The sequence below is a fragment of the Doryrhamphus excisus genome, chromosome 1 (genome assembly GCF_030265055.1).
Source record: "Doryrhamphus excisus isolate RoL2022-K1 chromosome 1, RoL_Dexc_1.0, whole genome shotgun sequence".
NCBI lineage: Eukaryota > Metazoa > Chordata > Actinopteri > Syngnathiformes > Syngnathidae > Doryrhamphus > Doryrhamphus excisus.
Genome location: NC_080466.1, coordinates 42,450,629 through 42,471,360, shown reverse-complemented (window position 1 = coordinate 42,471,360; position 20,732 = coordinate 42,450,629). Strand labels below are relative to the sequence as shown.

The 20,732-nt window shown below is 42.1% G+C and overlaps 1 protein-coding gene across 3 annotated transcripts in view; it reads right to left on the bottom strand.

Moving 5' to 3' along the window:
• pdzrn3b (PDZ domain containing RING finger 3b) overlaps positions 1-20,732 on the bottom strand; it is an 81,082-nt gene that overhangs the window by 11,941 nt on the left and 48,409 nt on the right. Inside the window, exon 1 of one of the 3 annotated variants that reach the window (XM_058087879.1) lies at positions 4,201-4,417. The exons of the other annotated variants lie outside the window; for them this stretch is intronic. Within the exon in view, the coding sequence (XP_057943862.1) occupies positions 4,201-4,269 (69 nt within the window). The 5' untranslated portion in view covers positions 4,270-4,417. Of the gene's footprint in view, positions 1-4,200; positions 4,418-20,732 lie in introns of those variants that run through there. 3 annotated transcript variants of the gene reach the window in all.

Genomic DNA, 20,732 nt, shown 5'->3' with positions numbered 1-20,732 from the left:
TTTTATGTCTCCGTTGGGACTCTGATCTCTCCTGTCATTTGCTTTGGACACACAATATGCAGACCCCACTCCTGCTCCCCCACGGCAGAAGCCACCTGCTCCAGCGTCTAACAGATGTGACGGCACAACAGGGCTGATCTGAGCCGTTATTAAAAACCCACCGTGTCAGGCTTCGGTAGCTGCACTCGAGGCTCGTGATCCCTTCTTTGTCACCCTCGGCGTCAAGCCTCATTACAGAGCCGCATCCATCGGAGAGTCGTGTGTGTTTTAGTAACTGCTTTGATGACAGTGGTGTTCTGACGGTGGGGCAAGGGGGGGGGGGGCAGATGGCTGACTGTGTCTAACACTAATGTCTCCATCTCAACTGCCAAGATATCAAACCGAGATCGTCTGGCAAAATGACTCGTTGGTTTCTCGAGCTCGTCTTTGTAGCCTTCACTCAGGAGTATGGATAATGAGGCGCTGGCACCTGGGAAGCTTCAAAGACGGAGCTTCTTCTGCTCAGCAGATCAGTTGATTCTGCTTAAAAAGACGTTCCTTGACAGGGAAGTTGAGTTGGGAGGGGGTGATGAGTACATGGAAAAGTAGTGGGTGGAGACCGAAGAAATAAAAGGACTTAGTCCGGATCAGTTCAACGTGGATCAGAGACCCCAATGGTCATCTTATGCTGAGGGTTCCAATTAAGCTCTGGGTCCTCGATGAGGCGCAGCACGACGCCGCGGCCGTTGCAGGGTGCTTTTGCGGAGATTAAGTGCACTTGGACTGTCGAACTGAGTTTCCAGAAAGTCTCTGACAAAGCAGCTTGAACCCGCATCTCCGCATGGTGCTTACCTTTGGCTTTCAAGAGCGCACCGTGGGCTTCCCTGCTGCCAAAAGGGTCAAGTTCAAAAAGGAGCCCCGTGGCTGACAAAGCTCGGGTTTTTAATGGTTATTACGGAAAGGGAGAACAATTCCCTTGAACAACGTGTTTGCTACCTTTCATAGATCTTAACAATGTCAACATTTAGTGAGTATTTCTAGCATTTCTAGTTGAACGTTATAATGCCTATGTTCATCAATACAAACTCAAGAGTGACTAACACAGATCCCAGGAAGCGCACATTAATGAATTACTTAATTAATCTCTTTCAATACCAAAGATGTTTTATACGTCAGGCTTGGCATGTGAATTTGAACGGAAAGGTCAATGAAAATCATCCAAAATATCCAGTTGTCGTTTCAAAAATGGCTGGGATTTATGAGTTGCATACATCTTAAATACATCTTACATACATGAGCTGTTCTGTAAGATTCAATAGAATCAAGTTATTAGGGCTTCACACACCAGTTTTTATCCTACATCAAACACACTTCATGCATTGACTTTTGTCAATGCATAGGCGAGGATTTAGGCGAGGATTTGGGCACGACTACAGAATGTAAGACAAGATACCTCATTAAATATCATCAGACTGCAGAGTCTATTTTACAGAGCCAAGAGAACATGAACCGAATCCTACTCATTAAGCACCTAAAAATGCATTTTCACAAATGCATCATAGGACGTGAAGTTGAAACCAAGAAACAGCGTCTTCACCGATCATTCTATTTCGTCTACTGGATATTTGGAGAAGGACAATGTCAATCTTTCTTTAAGTGACTCACAAGGGGAACAATCTGTTGCCTGGGCAACGGGATCAAGCTAATGAAAACAAATCTCAGGACAGTCAAGTCAAAGCACTGATCTACGTAGTCTTAAGCCAGACTCAAGTCGAACCGACGTAACTAAATTAGTGACATTTTCCGTCTTTGTTATTCCTCTGCATGACCGACGCATTATGGCAGATAAAATACATTCAAGACATCATTATTCTTCCACAGCGCACCATAAATAACTCAATAATCATCTTTGCTGTGTCAGTTTTGACAGGTGACCGGCTTGTCTAATGGCTGTTAAATCACTTCCACGACGCCTCCGTGAAGGATGGGAGCGCTAACTAAGACTGTACGACGTGAATAATGAGCCGTTTCTGGATTATTGGCTGCCTAGATTCCGTTATGACCCACGAAGAGTCAAACAAAGGTTTTCTTCACAGGTCATGTTTGGCTGTTATTGGTGATCACTTATGGGTGGGGGAGCGGCGGGGCTTCCGACCTCCATATTAGCGCTCATAATTCATTTATTATAGCGCCGTCCTTTCTTTGAGACCCGTAAGGCGCCGCGCTTTCCTCAGCGGCTACGTATTTGCCGACAAAAACAAGATTCCCGTTTCAGCCCCCGACCCCGGCTTTTCAGGGGAGAGCATGATCATTACATTCATTAAAACCAGACGCTACCCTGGGAAGTAAATTGGGATGCAATTTGGTCTGATGGGATGAAAATGCTTGGTCGGGGTCCATTAGGGATGAAAAGAAGGAGAGAAAAAAAAAGATGTGAAAGTGTAACAGAAACTGCCAACGAAGCCGGGTAACAGTCTGGCGGCATCATACGTGGTGCTGCCAAGACAAGTCTGTGTTTTCACTCATTAGACCACACTGGCGCTTCAACCCAAACACGGTGTGATGAATAAACCAGCATGGAACATGAGCTCTTAATTACATTTGACAAAGAAAACGTGACAGGAACTGAGAAGCCATTTAGAAGAACTATAGAAGAACTATAGAAGAGGAAATGATGTCGCTAAAATATGAGGGATTCACACTCTGACTGACTTAAACTCAGAAGAATTGACTGGTAATAAAATATATAAAAAAATAAATAAAAAAATATATAATAAAAAATAAATAAATAAATAAATAAAAATATATTAATATATATATAATTAATAATTAATTAATTTAATAAATAATTAATTCAATATATATATATATATAATTTATAATACATAAGAAATCATCGCTATTGTCTATACAATATTTACATTTTATATTTAAATTTAAGTATTTAGTATAAGACACCCGGCCATTTTTTACGGGCTTTCAAACAAAATAATCAAAGAAAGAAAAACAAGAACACAGATTTAACTCCCATACTTCATGGAACATAAAAATCGGGAGTTACGTTTCAATCACTCTGTATATTATATCTTACTTTCTCTTATTATGTCTACTATATTGTATAATATGAGTGTAACGATGACTGTAGGGGTGCTATTTCATGTTTAGAGGGCTCTACTAATGGAACGGGTAATGCAAACATGGTTTTCTATGCTCTAATGACCAAAATAAGGCTTATCGCGGTCGGTTATAGAACCGATTAACCACAATAAATGTATAAATTGTATTTAATAAAGCATATTGAAAGTAAGTACATTACATTGATATATTAATGCAGTACTACTGATGTAATGATGATTATGATCAATTAGTACAGTGTTTTTAGTCTCAATAATTAAGCCGTTGTTCAACCTAGCTTGCTGATCATTTATGGAGATGAAGTGATGAATTCCATAACGTCAGCGTAATAAGTAACTGCACTGAAAGGCAAGCTTAGGTTGCACAGGACGCTTACTCGCACATCACTAACTAGCACGATGTTATCAACGCACTACCTCACACACATAGTATGGGCCCCACAATGCAACTGCACCCCACAGATCAAATAAACCCATACATGCAAATCAATACGAGCTTTTATAACCCGCAAGGCATGCTGGGAAGCTCATGTGCACAAATTCCCCAGTACATTGAAGCGATGTACTGGACTTCAAGAGATTTAATAAAGGCAATCAAACAATACCGGATTATAGACATATAAAATGGTTAAAATAGCCGAGTCTCAGGTAGAACATCAATTATCAAGTCACTAAGTAGCCGTGATCTAATTAAGAGACCTGTTCTTGGGTCCTTTTTTGTCCGCTGTATTTTCTGTACTGACTAAAAATGTGCAAAACAAGCAAGTCTGACGTTAAATATAAACTTAAGTTAAAGTCAAACGGGGGTTAAAAGGCAGAAAGCTCGGAGTCAGCATTCGGGTGACAATGAGGAGGTGGGCAGCGCTCGCACAGACACATTGAGAGAGCTGTCACCTCTTCATCACCCTCTCCCTTTAAGCACAGCGCGCCACCTCACAATGACCCCTGTGGCCGCCGGAGTTCAGGCTGCTCAGCAGATCCACTTTATTCCCACTCCCATGCAGTGGGAAGAAGCGGAGGTCGCAGCAGCAGTTAGTCATAAAATACACAACTTGCAAAACAAACCTTGCAAGTTTGATTACAGTACCTGGCAGACTTCATAGAGGAGTTTATAATGCTCCTCGGGCTTCTGGAGGGTACAGAGGCTGCATCCCATGGTGGAGGAGGTCACGCCAAGCAGGCTCCCCCTGCGGCCGCTCAGGCAGCGAGAGTCGAGGAGCGGATCTCTTCCTCTCTCTGGAATGATTCCCTCTCTTTGCACCGTCTTTGGCCGACAACGCTGGACTCCCCCAGCTTGTGTCCGTGCCTCAGCCCTCAGTCGAAAACACACTCCCCCCCCCCTCCTCACCTCACATGCTCCCTTCTCTCCAAGCTGAACTACTGGTGGCCAGCGCAGCCCGAGCGGTGCCTTTATACACCCCCTCATGTTTATTAAACAGCCACTCATTGATTATTCATGAGAGGGGGGCTAACTCTTGGATTGTATTACCTTGGGGATAATATCCTGCCATTCAAGCGGATGACGTCCTAATTAATGTATAACATAAGGAGTTTATGTATATCATGACTTGACTATGGAGCTCTTTCAGCAGCGTCTGAAGGTACTTATAAGCCCCCGTGCATGTGTTAAAAATAAATGTTAAGAGGAATGATGTTATTTAGTTGCATGCAGTACATAGAACACAAAATTACACATTTTGCACCACTAAAGAAGCAAGAGTTCTTGAAGTTCTTAAAGTGACAGTATGAGAGATTGTGAGAGCAATAAGACCAAATTTAACACACAAGCTCCCCATCCACATGAGAGGCCTTGTATGAGTTACATGACCCCCACCCCCTGCAGAGAAAAAATGTCTGATTGGGCCTCATTAGCACAGTTTACCATAAGCGTGTACAGTAATCCCTCATTTATCACGGTTAATTGGTTACAAACCCGACCGCGAGAACGGAATTTCTGCGATTTAAGACATAAATAAGAGTCGTTTTTGTGTGTTTTTTTTTTTATTTTTATTTTTTTTTGTCCCATCCAGCCATTGGGGCAGATAGTATTGTGTGTTTTTCAATAAATGTCTTCCGGACGTGTGGTGGGATTCAGAGATGAGTTTTAGCTGGAGCTTATTATTATGATGATGACTATTATGAACATTAACACTTCTTGAAAATTCTCAATTTAAGTCAAGAATCTGTAACCACTGATGAAATATCATTTTTTTTTTTACAATAATATGCTATAGTCAACCAAGAAACAGCACAAATTAATATTTGCAGCAACACGGTTCAACACCGGAGTAAACTATTTTATTGTCTACCTGTTATGGCCCAGATGGCAGAAAACAGGAGCCTCTTTGAAGTTTTACGTTCTCCCACCACGCGTACTGGGAAAAATAATATCCACTATAGTAGCGGTTTGATACTGACCCAAGCTGTGTTGATTCTAGTATACTAATCCATCAAAAAGCAAACAATCCATTCCCAGTGCGTTTTCCCCGAAACAAATGCAATCCAGTGTCCTGTGTGTGGACAACTCGTCCGGCTGCATAAGCCAGACCTGGCATCGGTCCCGCGGTTCATTCTGCTGTTGCCAACCAGAGATAAATGTCCAGTTGAGACCGTCACAGTAAATGTTATTTGAGTTTGACTTTATAGGAATTTGAAATGTAGCACAACAAGGTGACGGAGTGGTAATATCCCCGCAGTATTTTAAAGTTATTATTTGTTCAGAGCTCCGTACTGGGACCCTGTCAGTTCCTGGCATCGGATAGATTGTTTCCATTTACCGCATACCCCGATTCCATGGGAAATAGTTGCATGGAGCTTGGTGTGGATTTAGACTATTGATACCTAACACATCCATCTCAAAGATAAAAGCAGGAATAGTCAGACTAATGTAGATTTATTTAATTACAGACATAAAATTTCACCATTTCACTCCACTGTGCTTTTTAAAAAATATATGACTTAATAAATTATGTTGTTTTGTAGTTGAATGCGGTTTATTATTAGTTTAAAAATATGTATATTTGGGCATTTTCAAGCATTAAAATGACTAAAGGAACTAAAATGAACATACAGTATGAGGCATTCACAAGACGCATTCAAAGACTTTGATGAAATGTGGTATTCTACAGTGGTCACTAGGTGTCAGTAGTGTTACTGTAACGTAAGGATCAGACTTGAATGCATTTTTGCAGGTTTGAATTCTCTCACAACAGGCACAATAATCACTATTAAATCTGAAACACAACTCTGAACTCTCAACGTCACTTCCTGTCCACATTTCACGAGTCTTATTTATGTCTAAAAATGATTTATTTACGAGTATTATGCCTACTATGTTGGGTATTACAAGTGTAAAGATGACTACAGGAGTGATATTTCATGCGGAGAGGCTGTCATTTGTTTTGGCTGCCGTGCTGCTTTGTGTTAACAAGAGCATTTTGTCGTCTCAAGGGAGTGGGATTGTTTTGGTGTGTTTTTTATCATTCACTTTGTTAAATTTAAATACAGACCCTTGGGAAAACTGCTCACGATTCCTATTCATCATCTTTTTTTTTTAAATAACAAAAACTGTCCAGGCGAATACTGGACAACAACAACAAAAATCTCACAATAATCCACTTAAGGCGGAATCTGTGCTTGCTTGGTGCAAACTAAAAGGTATCTGACTATGTGAATTTCGCAATCATTCTTAATTACTGCGGGATCCAGTTGGGCGCAGGACTGAAACTTTCATCCAGCGTAGCATGAAAACCAATTCTATGCTCACATTAGCTGTACTGTTGCGCCCGAGGCTGGGATCAGCGGAGAGTTGTAGCTGGCGCTCTCGTCCGACTAATCTTTCTTTCACACTGAGATTATCCCATTCCGAGCGGAGTCAACGCTCTGATACGAACAAGTGCGCTAAGGGTTTTACGCTACTGCTGCAGAAAAATGTGCATATTAAAGAATAATCTGCAGCAATCGACTGTGGAGAAAGAAAGTCAAGCGAGGGCCTCTTCGAATACAAACAGCAGGTGAAAAATCGTCACGCGGTCCTTCATTGTGTTCAGAGATTTCATTTGGACACGACGTTCTGTTTATTTAATTTGCTGACTTTTCTGGTGACAAAGCCTCTCTGGTCCACGCTGTGTCGTTTGATCAGCGAGTTAAATACTCCACGCAGACATGCACACCGCTCTCCCGCTGCAGCTTTTATTCATTACTGGTCGAGACATGGACTCGGCATCGTAGATGGTTCTGTTTCAGCACAACATGGAGTGTCATAACACAGCAAAAAGATTTCAGGATTTTGATTTCATGTAGGTTTTTCTTTTTTTACATTTGATGTATCGTAGGCTGGATCATTCATATTCATGGGGGGTGCTGGGGTCAATGTCCCCCATGGCCTGATTGGACAGTCATGGGCTATGTATGATGCCCAATTCTGATTTTTTGTTAAACAGTCTGACTCACGGTGTTATTTTACAAAGAATGCTAAACTCATCACACAGCAACTTAACACAAAATGCTACACCTAAGAAATATACAAAGAAGTATCAATACAAGTTAAAAATTAAAAGGTTTTGCAACTATGCATTTCGTCTGAACGAAGCGTTTTATTGGAGAATGCTGCCTCTGACCATCAGAGGGAGACAGAAGAGCCCAGAGGGAGGCTGACATCACCGCAGCAACCCAGCAGGAATGAATTAATGCTTTACTTGGATGCAATTAATTATGTGAAAAGTCATATTGGTACATGTTTGTATCTTTCTTAGGTCTACCTTTAGAGTGTTAAGTTGCTGTGTGATGGGGTAGCTGGCTGTGACAGCTATGCATCATTTTGCCTCAGGTTAAATGAAGATTTACTCTAGGTGAATGCAGAGGAGTCCCACGTACTCTTTGTCCTCAAACTAGAAGATGAATTACTGAACATCTGTGGAATTTACATAGCCTGACCTCAATATTTCAGTCAGCTTTCTGGAAAAATCCAATAGCTTTGCATTGCTAAAGTAAGACCTTCACGATCACAGCAGAGATAACACGAGAACTTGGCGAAAAAGTAAGCAGAAGGTGACAAAGATGGCTGGGAGTGATAAAAAAAAAGGGAATTAGGTCGAGTTAGTCGCAACTCAGACACTGTCCAGACAGCAGGATGAAGGAAAGGAGAAGGAGGAAGGCTGGATGATCGGAGAATGATAACATGACAGCGACATATTGAAAATCCATGAAAGAATGCGTCTTTTGTTAGGACCATTAACTTTCATACACAATATTTGTCCATATCAGTCATCTTCAGGACTCAAATATTCAAGGGGAAAATAATCCTGCAACTTTACTTCACACAGACCTCCAATACATATTTTCTGGGTGGAGGAAAAGGAGGATTAGAAGGCTGATTCTGGTTATATTTTAGCCACCTTCTATTTGGCTGGGCCTTAATAGCCTTCTAATCTGCAGAGGATATGAGAGGAAAAGGGTATTTACAAAGCTACAGCTTTAATGGAAATGCCAGGTAAGAGAATTGGATCGTCACGGAATACTATAAGGAAGTCATGGAAAACTGCTGCGTAGAGCCGACAGAGTAGAGAAATAAACTAAACATGCATAGTCGTTAAAGAAGCCAGACCCTCACGACTGTACCACTGGGGTATGAGCGTGCAAGGAATTGTGTAGGTGTGTGTGTGTGTATTAATCTCTGAAACACTGCGCTGTGCATAATTCATCAGACAGCTGTCGGCTTTGTAGTCATAGTTGTAAAACCAGCCAAATCTTGTGCCAGCAGGGACCGCGGCCAGTCGCAATGACAGCCACTGAAACAACTTAATTGGATGCCAAAACAAATGATCATGACAGGGCCATTATTTTAGTGTAATTATTGAACTTTCTTTGGTTGTTTAACAAGACTGATTAGCCCTTTCAAACACCAACTGTGGATGGAAACGGATTCCCATTAACACTTTGGACCCCAAACTTTTTTTTTGCAGCGCCCCCCTTTTGGGAGATACAATTATTTTCAGGGTGGGAATGTAAAAAAAAATGTGTAAGTAGCCACAGGGTGACTGTGCTGCAGGAAATACACTTCTAATAGCATAGAAAGCATTGGTGGTGTTCGGTATCCCACTGTAAAGAATAACGTGTTTCCATGAGAGATGAGGAAGATTAGGAAAAGTGGATGATTTTGATGAACTTGTTTGGTATTGTGGAGACAGGGCGCTGGCCATTTCTAAGCCAAACTAAACTTTGGGTCATACTGATGATTATTCTCATTTACAGTATGCATTTATCTATTATGATTTTCGTTTTGAAATTGTAAAATAAAAACTGAATATTTTCTTGAAAAAACTCTGGTGCCTAAAGGGTTAAAAATGAAATATGCTCCTGGCAGCCCACAGCCTTAACAAACCATTGGGTAGCCAATGAAAAGAAAAGCACCATATTGTTTTGGAGGCATCATGTACAACCACGAAACAGCAAACATAAAGAAAAGCATAAAGAAAAACTCCCTTCTTTAGTCGGGAACTGATATTTCCCAGAAACTTACCCATGTTCTACTGCCGATTACTGAAGAACAGAAAAAGGTAGAAACAAACTTTCGAATGTAATCTTTCATTTGGTCGCTTCCATGTTTAGAAGACAATAAAAATCATTCCAATTAATCTAAAATGGCTGGTACTGAAGGAGTTGTCGTTTGAGAAATGGCTGGGATTGGGTGAGTTAAGAACAGTAGGATACCTGGTAGGATACCTGGTAGGATACGTGGTCTAAGGATCAAATCTAATGAAAAGAAACACATCTGTAGCCTCAGCTGCCTTAGGCTCGACCGACGGAAAGGTGGCTGCCAATTCACGCCAATGGCGTCTCCAACCACCAAGGACACAACAACCACTTTACCAGATTTACCACTTCTCCAAAGAGCAGTCAATCAGGTTCAAACAAAACAAAAAACACTAGCCAGCATAGGATAGGATTCCGGTGGACTAAATGAGCCAATATGTAATCAAAGTGAAAGGCCTTGCAGACAAGAGTAAATGTGTTGTTTCTAATGGAGAAAGACAAGCTCAGTAATTCTTCTTGTCTCTGCATTCGTGGGCTGAAAGCGATGACCGACGAGGTGTTTTCCTTCAACTGTGAATAGACTAATGAGAACGAGTAAGCTGATGGCGCTAGTTAAACGGCTAACTAACCTTTGCTACTATAAAACACCAGTCACTTCTAAATGATAGCGAAGTAAAATGAAAGCCTATTTTACAGCCTATTATCCAAATGCCATGACATTCCTGCAGGAGGCAACTCATGGTTGTCAACACGATTAATATCAGTTCATATTTAATCCACTGTCCTGTCCTACCTCTGGAGGCACCCTGTGGTGCTATGAAGTCCTTGTCACCAGTTCAATCTCCAACCCGTCATCACCTGTGGTCGTTCAAGCATGTTGGCGGTAAACACGCAATACCAAGAGTCCCTCGGGTTTAGGAACAGTTCAAATCAATCGTTAAAAACAGCACGTTTGGAGAAAAGGTAATCAAACGGTTTGAATGAAAAGTGCTAACGAGTGACTTATGGCCCGTCGGTCTATATTTTCCCTTCCATCTCATTACATTACAGCACGACCACCAAAGGAGGAGTGAGGTCACTGGATAATATCACTCAAACGCCCCAATACCCGTCGTCAGGTTTAACGGCTCAAAGTCGGCCGTGATGGATGAAGCCGACCTCTGTTCAAGAATTATGATGTGGACGCTCATGCCCATCTGTAGTCTGCCACAGGATTGTAATGAAAGTGCAAGAAATGGATGTCTTGAGCAGTCTGTGAATCTCCTTACAACGTGACCCTGGACCCATTAGTCAGGCCAAGCGGTGACCTCAGAGGTCTAATGGGCTGCAAAAGCTGTTGTTTTTTTGCTCAGCACTTTCAAAGAGAAATGCTGCTTGAGTGGATATCGGATGATTCTTGAACACTGATTGGAATTTATATTTAATATAAACGGGGTAATGGGCGGCACGGTGGTCTAGGGGTTAGCGCACAGACCTCACAGCTAGGAGACCAGGGTTCAATCCCACCCTCAGGCATCTCTGTGTGGAGTTTGCATGTTCTCCCCGTGCATGCGTGGGTTTTCTCCGGGTACTCCGGTTTCCTCCCACATTCCAAAAACATGCTAGGTTAATTGGCGACTCCAAATTGTCCATAGGTATGAATGTGAGTGTGAATGGTTGTCTATATGTGCCCTGTGATTGGCTGGCGACCAGTCCAGGGTGTACCCCGCCTTACGCCCGAAGACAGCTGGGATAGGCTCCAGCACCCCCGCGACCCTCGTGAGGAAAAGCGGTAGAAAATGAATGAATGAATGAATAAACGGGGTGATACACATTCAGTTCTTCAAGGTTCATCATTATTTTTGTTGGTTTTTTTTTGAAAAGTTGTACAGTTTTTGTTGGTCCACAAAATTTTGCGGGTGGCACTATGCCTCGTAACTGCGTTTGGTCCCAAAAGGCTACTCAGACACGCAAAGCACCCGCACAAGCACGACTAGTGTTAAGCGAGGCATGGAGGCCCAAAAAGCCTGCAGCCCAACCTTTGACGAGCAGGAGCCATGATTAGCGAAAAGAAGAGAAAGCCATCGCCATCCCGATGAAACACGTAAACTGTTGTGAGATCATTTAAACCTGCAATAAACGGCTGTTGTTCCGGTGACCAAGTCTGGTGCTTGTGTCTCTTCACTGAAAATTACACATATCATCAAAACAGCTTTAAATGCATTTTCTGAATGTCTTATTTTTGTATTTTAGTTTTTTATGCTTGGAAATACTTAATCTATAGAAAAGATTTACCATTTGCTTAAATATGCTTATTTTTTACAACTACTACTAAGAACAATGAACCACAAAACAGCATGATTTATTAATATATTCATGAAAAAATGTTTTTAGCCTTTAAAAAAATCCACGCAAACTGCAAAATGAAAAGGTTCTTTTTTTTCATTTCTCAAATTGGACCTAATATAGTAAACCACCTTTCCTCATGGTCTGAGCACCATTATCTCCACACCCCAAAACAGTTTTCGGACCCCATCAACACATCTCTCAGAACACAAACAGCCCTGCACAAATAATTCTCCTCCGAATGGAACGGGAGAAAAAAAAAAAATAGCATGCTTTTAAGAAAACCAAGCCTGTTATTTTAGAGCACTGCAAACTTCACTCACACTTAAAATGGTGCTTTGATTATGCACAATGCTGTGGTTATGATAAAATGGTACTGGTCTATTACCAGCCTTTCAAGATGATAACAAGAACAGAGGCGCGGCAGCAAAAAAAACAAGAGGAACACACCGAAGGGAGTATATATGAATAGGCGGGTAAGGTTGGGATCGGGAAAGGCAAGATGTAGAGGCTGTAGTTTAATAATGAGGGGACTCTGATTTTAGGGTTGCGCAGGGGGATGGTTTGATCTTTGACCTCTCACATCCCTGGATGCATGTGACAGGCCCGGGTTCAGACAGAGGATTAAGATAATCAAGGGAAGTAATGAGCACGGAGCACACATTCATGAGGCCTGACACACAACCAGAGAAACAATTACTCCCCTTAGCCACCTCTCTTGAGTAAATATCTGTACCTACACGTACTAATCTTGGTCTGACAGCCTTACTTAAGCATGGCAGAATGGGGACGGATGGGACTGATAAAGACGAGTAAAAACAACAGAACCGAGAGTACCTCTACACCAATTAAAGGAATATCCCTTCGTAAATAGTAACAGTAACACATCTGTTCAACTCTTCTGATGGAAACTCCACACGCTGGATTTTGTAGACTACGTGAGAATCACTAGCTCATGCAGGAAATAATTAAATCAATTGGAAATCACAAGATCACCAGAGAACATAGGGCTCAATGGAAATAGGATCCAAAGGCAATCTTAGTTCATATTTGAAACAGGACCAATGCCAGATGGACCAATATGTGTATGAACATGGAGATTCAAATCCAGAGTTGGTTCCGGAGCAAAAAGCATGAAAAGGTTACCCAAGAAGCCCAACGAATACCAACAACAGATGCCCATCCAGTCAAAGACTTCCGGTGTCGACTTCATTCTGAGGTTGGCACGCCTAAAATAATGTCTACGCTCTCTCTTGATTGGTCAAATCCTCATAATGACAGGACCACATGCCAATATCATCTTTCACCGGATACATCCCACCAAGTGCACATTCCTCCTCTCCTTAATCCCACGTTTTCAATTACTCAGACAGCGCACCCACCCAACTGGTGCTGCAATTCCGTAACGGGTCCGGTCCGCTGGGTGCAATGATGCGGGCATTGTTCTGGGACAGCTGAGCGACAGGGGGTGAGCTTGGAACCTCAGGACAACGGTGTCGTTGCTTTGTACCTGTCAATCAATCTACCACACAGAGAGGCTGTCAGGAATGCTGGTGGGACGTCACTAAAAAAAGCCAATGAGGTGAGAGGTCCTTGATCATGGGGCAGCCCCCCCCCCACCAACAGCATAATATGACGGGCACAACAGCTGGCTGGTGAGACCCGACAGCTGAATGTAGAATGGAGCACGTGAGGTAGGCTGTTCATCAGCTGATCAAAACATTAAAGACCGAAATTAGCTAAAAATGTCATCCAGAACTTCTCAACAAGAGAGGAGAAATATGATCTCAGGGAAGAAGTACATTTGAAACACTTCTATGCTAGGACTATGTTAAAAAGCCATAGCATTTCAGTATGTGGAATCAAACTATGGAATGGATTGATTTTTTAAAAATGTAAAAATTAAAAAAATTCAAAATTAAAAAAATTCAAAATTCAAAATTTCAAAATTTCAAAATTTCAAAATTTTCAAATTTAAAAAAAAATATTTTTTTAAATTTTAAAATACAACAAAAAAAACCAAACTATATTAGGAAAGCAGGAAGTGAACAAATTATAATAACAGTTACTGATTGTAAAAGTACCAGATGGAGGGGTAGGATTTAATAAGCTTTGCTTCTTCCTACTCCTTTTGAACATGTGGAACTGGGAACTGATTATGGGATGCACTCAATTGTAATCTGATGCATGTTCAAATGAAATAAAACCATTACCATTACCAAAAAAAAATGATTCGGTAATGAGTAGCTGTGCCATTGTCGTTAATCAATGTTGACCAATCACAGCCACAGAGCAAAGTCGTATTATTTTGGAGGAGCGCCTTGGCCTTCACACAGGAGCATTCATCAGGCTTCAGCAACTGAACTCCAAACTGCAGAGAAATGCACTTATTGTATTTAGATGGGCACCACTACTAAAGTACTGTACTCAAAAAAATATCATGTAGTATAATACTTAAATAGTCCATAGTAAAAGTACAGTAGGACCAAACAGAAAACCAGCATTCCCATCTGTTATTGTCATCTGGTTCCCTCCGAAGCTTTGAGCTATTCCTTCCAAGTACACCTTCCTGGGTCCAGGAACGACTATCTAATCTACCACTCTCTTCACACCCCATCGTTCAAGTTGCCAGCTGCAGTCACTCATCCAAAAAAATAAAGATATTTTTTTCCCCCTTCTGTGCGTAGAGGTGAAAAGGAATTCATGAATGTTCCAGTCTGACTGCCTGCCAGCCGGACAGAATGGCTCCAGACAGTAAATCAGGCAGACGGAGGCCCCCCAAATAACAACAAACCTGAAAGGTCGTCAATGATAACTAAAAGGCATGAAAAGGCTCATTTAATGTCGGTATAAAACTTGACAAATAATAAACAGTTGATTTATGTGACCATTTTATGGAATCACATTGTAATAGGAGTATCTGGGTGGCTTGTCGTGACAACTGCGTCCAGTAAACGGCATCGAACGGCGGCATTATCAGAGTCGCACAGGTCATGGCTGATTCTACACATTAGACGATGATGTCATCTCGAACCACCACAGATCTTTTTTTTTTTATGCCATTCTCGTCTTCTTCACCCCACGTGAACTTCTGATGCAATTCAATAACAGAGCTCAATAATAATAATATTTTCAAAACACGTAGTATGACTAAAAATACAACCCCCAATGCAAAAACGTGTACTGGACAGGACCCCCGTCGTCAAGGAAACACAAGCCATTCCCCACCATCACTATGGCAACATGCATCCTAAAAGTGCAGGCTCCCTTTTAGGGTTATTGCTCATTTTTTTCACTCCTCTTTATTAAAGTCCATGCAGAAAATATGCTGGTGTTAATAAAATAATAAACAAATATGTTTGTGGGGTGGGATTTAAAGTAGTGGAACATAAAATACATCACTGTAATATAATCAGCAATCAGCTAAAATTCTGTCCTGGCACTTTATTAAACACCTCAAATACAAACGGATTCTTTCATTTTGGGGTCTTTCTCCAAAAGTTGCAGGAGCTCATTGGCTGCTCAGCAGCTCAGCTTCACAATAGTCCGGTTACGCAACCTGAGCCAGGCCGGGAATGTTGTTACTCCATCGAGTGTGTTTTAATACTGCTCTTTATACGATTATTTCCCTTTCACTGAACTCACTCCAGTAACAAGCTTATGACTGGAATTGGGGACTGGAGGCAGCGCTACTAATCTGTGGGTGAATGCGTTATTGAGAGCGAGGTTTTCCATGCGGAGGTTGACGGTCGCTTGGGTCTGATCAGCGAGCAATAGAGCAGAGATTAACGGCCAATTACATCACAAATCTGCAACAAACTGCGTCCCTGTTGCCAATAACATGACAGCACTGGGATTTGGATTGTTGACTTCACCTCTGACGGCATACAAACAAACAAACACGAACAATCTCTGGCATGGAGTTTAGCTTGCAATCTGCAACCGAAAAGGGGAAGCAAACAAAGCAAATTCCTCACTTCAAACCCCGGCGAAATAACTCCAAACTACAGGCAGATGACAGGACAAGGTCCACATGTTGATGTTACATCACTATTCACAAAACAGCAATCTGGTAAGAGCTAAATCTGGTCAAATTTAGGTTTGCGCGATAATTCTTCCGATGATAAGAAAAATATAAATAAATGTATATATATATGTATAAATGATCTTTTCAAACAGGAAAAAAACAGAGTTGATGACGTGGTTCTTGCGTTCCTGCGACTGCACCCCACAGCGCACCCTTACACATTGGCGCCTCCTGTCTTCAACAGAACGGCCCCGAGGTGCCAGAGGAAAACCCAAGAGAGAAAATGAGCATGACTGAAGATGAAGAAATTGTTGCAAACTTAGGAGATACCTCCGTAATATCATCAGACGTGGAGAAGCTGATCAACCCAACCATCTATTAGGTCCACCACATACCCAGCCAGACCAAACTTTGAAGTCGTCCTGTCTCCAGAGGAACACGTATAGTGGGTGAAAACATCACATATGAGTTGAAGAGTTTCTCCTGATAGTGGATTTAATGCAACCAATGAGCTCGGACACTCTCGACACAGTGCCATAGATAAGCTAACTTCGAGTGTAATGTTTTAAAACAATTATACGGGTTAAGGTGTGTAGCTTTTTATACAAGACTCCGCTGAATTTAATGATATTGTGGTACTAATATAAATATTGTGATACATGCTAAGGTTCATATTACCCAACTCTAGTTAAAACTGATTTTTTTTAGCTGCAATCAATGAATCAGCAATTAATCAACCATCCAATTAATCTACAACTATTTTGATATTCAGTTAAAAACCGGAACTATCCTTGGATTTCAGTGTCTTATGTGTGAATCTTTGTGTTTTGTGCAAAATACGATATTAGACCGATTACTTGATTAATCAAAAAACAAGCTTCAGATTAATCAACTAAGAAAATAATCATGAGCTGCAGCCCTAACTTAATTTGGGCATTTTAATTCAGTCGTGGGGCGGCACGGCGGTCTAGTGGTTAGCGCGCAGACCTCACAGCTAGGAGACCAGGGTTCAATTCCACCCTCGGGCATCTCTGTGTGGAGTTTGCATGTTCTCCCCGTGCATGCGTGGGTTTTCTCCGGGTACTCCGGTTTCCTCCCACATTCCAAAAACATGCTAGGTTAATTGGCGACTCCAAATTGTCCATAGGTATGAATGTGAGTGTGAATGGTTGTTTGTCTATATGTGCCCTGTGATTGGCTGGCGACCAGTCCAGGGTGTACCCCGCCTCTCGCCCGAAGACAGCTGGGATAGGCTCCAGCACCCCCGCGACCCTCGTGAGGAAAAAGCGGTAGAAAATGAATGAATGAATGAATTCAGTCATATATTTGATGGACGAAAGATGAGTTCAAATGATGCTCAATAAACAAACACACATTCTTGGATATTAATGAAAATGTTACAAATCTGCTGTAAAACATGTTTTTGCAGCAACCATGTGTGATGAAATAAAAAGACCAAGTGTAGGACTAAAGAGCTGTGTGAGCTTCAGTGGGGTCACACTGCCACCTGCTGGTGATGTTAAAAAGTGTAAATAAAGTAAACACTGATGCTGAGCATACAAATGTTACAAATAGTGTGCTAAAGGAAGGCTAATGAGACAATTCAAAGAATGCAATAAAGAGATGGTAAATAAGAAAAGCAGACATGACATTAGGGGAGTGGTTTCAATCAGGTTCCAATCCCACCGTCCTGCAGGGGAGTCGGGACCATGATGGTGTTTACATGCTAGATTCAACAGGAGCGCATCAATCTCAATGTGGGCTTGACACCACCCACCCATTTCTGCTTCTTCTGGTTTTTCTTTTTTTTTTTTTTTATCGTCGTACCGTGTTTGAATGTTCCAGGAGCCCAGCTGGTTAAGTCTGCAGTGGAAGGATAGGAAACAGGAACACGGGGAACGGAGCTGAGGGAGTTGTAGTTTAGGCTCCAGTCGAGCATGACTCAGTTTAAGAGCATCCATGCCCGTGGGGAAAACACACAAAAACATGTAGGAGAACACAAGTGGCGCTGCCCCTATTTAAACCTCTGTAATCAGTACGTTCAGATGCTCACTTTCCCCGCTTTAACAAGCGTCACAATGTCTCTCGTTCCATCTGCTCTGAGCAATAAAACGTGCAATGATAGGAGAGTGAAAAAGCATTAGTGCGGAGTGTTTGGGTTGCTTCAGAATGACTTAGACTGGGAAGGAACTGGGTCACATGAGAAGCTGACAAATTTCCAGACGCCAAGGGAAAGCCTGCCCCACCTGCTCAATGAGGCAACGCTATCACGGATAAATGAAACAGCAGATCGTCACATTGCATCCCTTCCACTTCCTCACTCGCTCTCCATCTCGCTGACGTAGACGTTGCACAGAACCAACGGAACAACGGTAGAGCAAATATGTGCTACATGGAAACATGTCTGCAGTATGTTACCAACAAGTACATAAAAGTTATGCTCTGCAGGCCAACCTGAAAATGGCTTACAGTTACCGGACATAATCATTCACAGCAACAGAAAGGTTCTATTGAGTGAACTGAACTGGCTGAACCGGGGAAGGTCAACGTCCTAAAATAAGGCTGTCATGGCTAGCTTGAGTTCTATGATTTATTTAGGCAAATTTTGTTAACCGAGACAGTGAACAAAAGCAAAAATCACATTTGTCGACAACTGAATTCTACAAAAACAAGGTTCCACTGTATCTACGCTTCTGTCCTGTCTCGTTACATCCAGAATTATTGCTTAAACCAGGGGTCTTAAACTCAATTTACCTGGGGGCCACTGGAGCGAGGGTCTGGTGAGAAAACGAAAAAAAATGCATTTATTAAAAACAGAAAGAAAAAAAATAAACAAACTGTCTTCAATGCTTTTGCTTCTGCGATACCCTACACTTTTTCAGTGCTTTGATCTCAGTCATGGATGAGAAGAGAAAAAGCAAAAAAGGTGCGCTCGCTCGTGTATGGGCGGGGCAAAATCGCATCAATTGTGTCCGGTGTGCACACAGCTTTAAATTGTCATTAAATTATCAGTGCGGGCCGCACTAACATTAAACTTTCACATCAAGGCAGGGGCCTCAAACTAGCATCCTGTGGACCAAATGTGGCCCGCGGGCCGCAAGTTTGAGACCATTGGCTTAAATTACATTCAGTCTCATTACAGTGTGAAGGTGGAACTAAATAAAACGGTTACGCAAAATAATGATGATATCGGTTAACGTGCCGAATTTGGAAGGAACCATTTTAACTGTCGCTGCAATGTCCCCCTTACAGCTTCCCTTACACAGCATTTACCCTAAAGCGTATGCAAAAGATTCCCAGACTTGATGTTAACCTCGGATGCCTGTCTCCACCAAGCCAGTCTCAGGCTTATCAGTCGATGCAGAATCTTGACGTCAGACTGGGCTGCCAGTCGTACCTGTAAGTAAACACTAAACGCTAAATTAACTGGGGGCTGAGTGTGGGGGTGGAGGGGGGGGTCCTATGCATGACAATAGAGGAACGACCTGCCAAGCAAGTGTCAGGTCATTATTGCCGCTTACTAAATGATACAGACCCATGTGACGAGGCAGGAGACGAGACGTTTTCATGTACTATTCCATCACCTCATCACACGGCTACAAAGCCTTCACCTATACTGCATGTGTGTCAGCGTTTGTCAGTGTGTATGTGTGATTTTTGCAGCAACAAGACACTTTCTGTCAGATATCTCACATAAACCTTCAGGGAGGCCACAAATCAGATCTTTATGGTAAATGTTTCCATGTCAGACATAAGAGTAAAAGCTGACAGGTGAAGAGAAAAGGAGTTCACCTGTAAAATGAAAGCAACAAATGCCGGCGGTGATTATTTTTGACATCCTGCTTTGAAAATGGAGCTTTGGCTGTGGAGTTGTAGGTCCGTACTGTGGCCACCAGGGGTTGCCCCCACCCCTCCAGTCTTGCATTTCAAAAAAAAAAAAAGGGGGGGGGGGGGATCAGAAATTAGCCTCCAAGAAGGAGCAGCCCAGCCTGCAGGCAGCATGCAGGATTTGAATGCTGACGGCATCTCCAGCTACCTGTACCCTGTATACTGTCGAAGCAGCATATAAATACTCAATGGAATTACCACAGCTGGAACTAAAACCAGTACATTCTCATATGTCAGCTGCTGGGATATTTCATCCTGCAACGTTGTGCATGTATCACTATAATTAGAAGTAATAAATTGTATATTTTGTTAATATATTTGGATGTCTGCAACAGATTTATTGAATTTCCTATTGGAAAAATTGCCTCAGTTTTCTTAGATTTTAGTTTTTGTGGACAAGTTAAGCAAAACCGGGGTTCTAGTCCAAAAATACTAGAATGTTAAAAGATCTCAGCAATGGTGCAAGGGTCAAAGCACCGTATGAACGCACTTGTGCTTTTCCTACAGGCAGACAGGAAACACCTGGTTCAAGGGCCAAAGAACACCGAGGACCCCAAAGTACAACCCTACATAACATATCATCAGTTCAACGAGACGGATCCTGTGCAGACCCTGAAAGTCCAACTCCAAACAGAACCCGCCGGCTGCCTGCGTGTAAACAAACATAACTCCTCTGTTTGCAAGAACGGCCCAGAAGAGCAGTCTCTTTCTTTCTGCTTGAGCCCTTTGTGGGCTGAAATCACAAAGGAGCCAGCATGCGGTGGTGCTGTTGGCTCTTACTTTCTGTTTCTTTACACTGAAACTTTTGAATGGTTTTCCCTCGGCGGCTGCCTGGGAAATCCAAA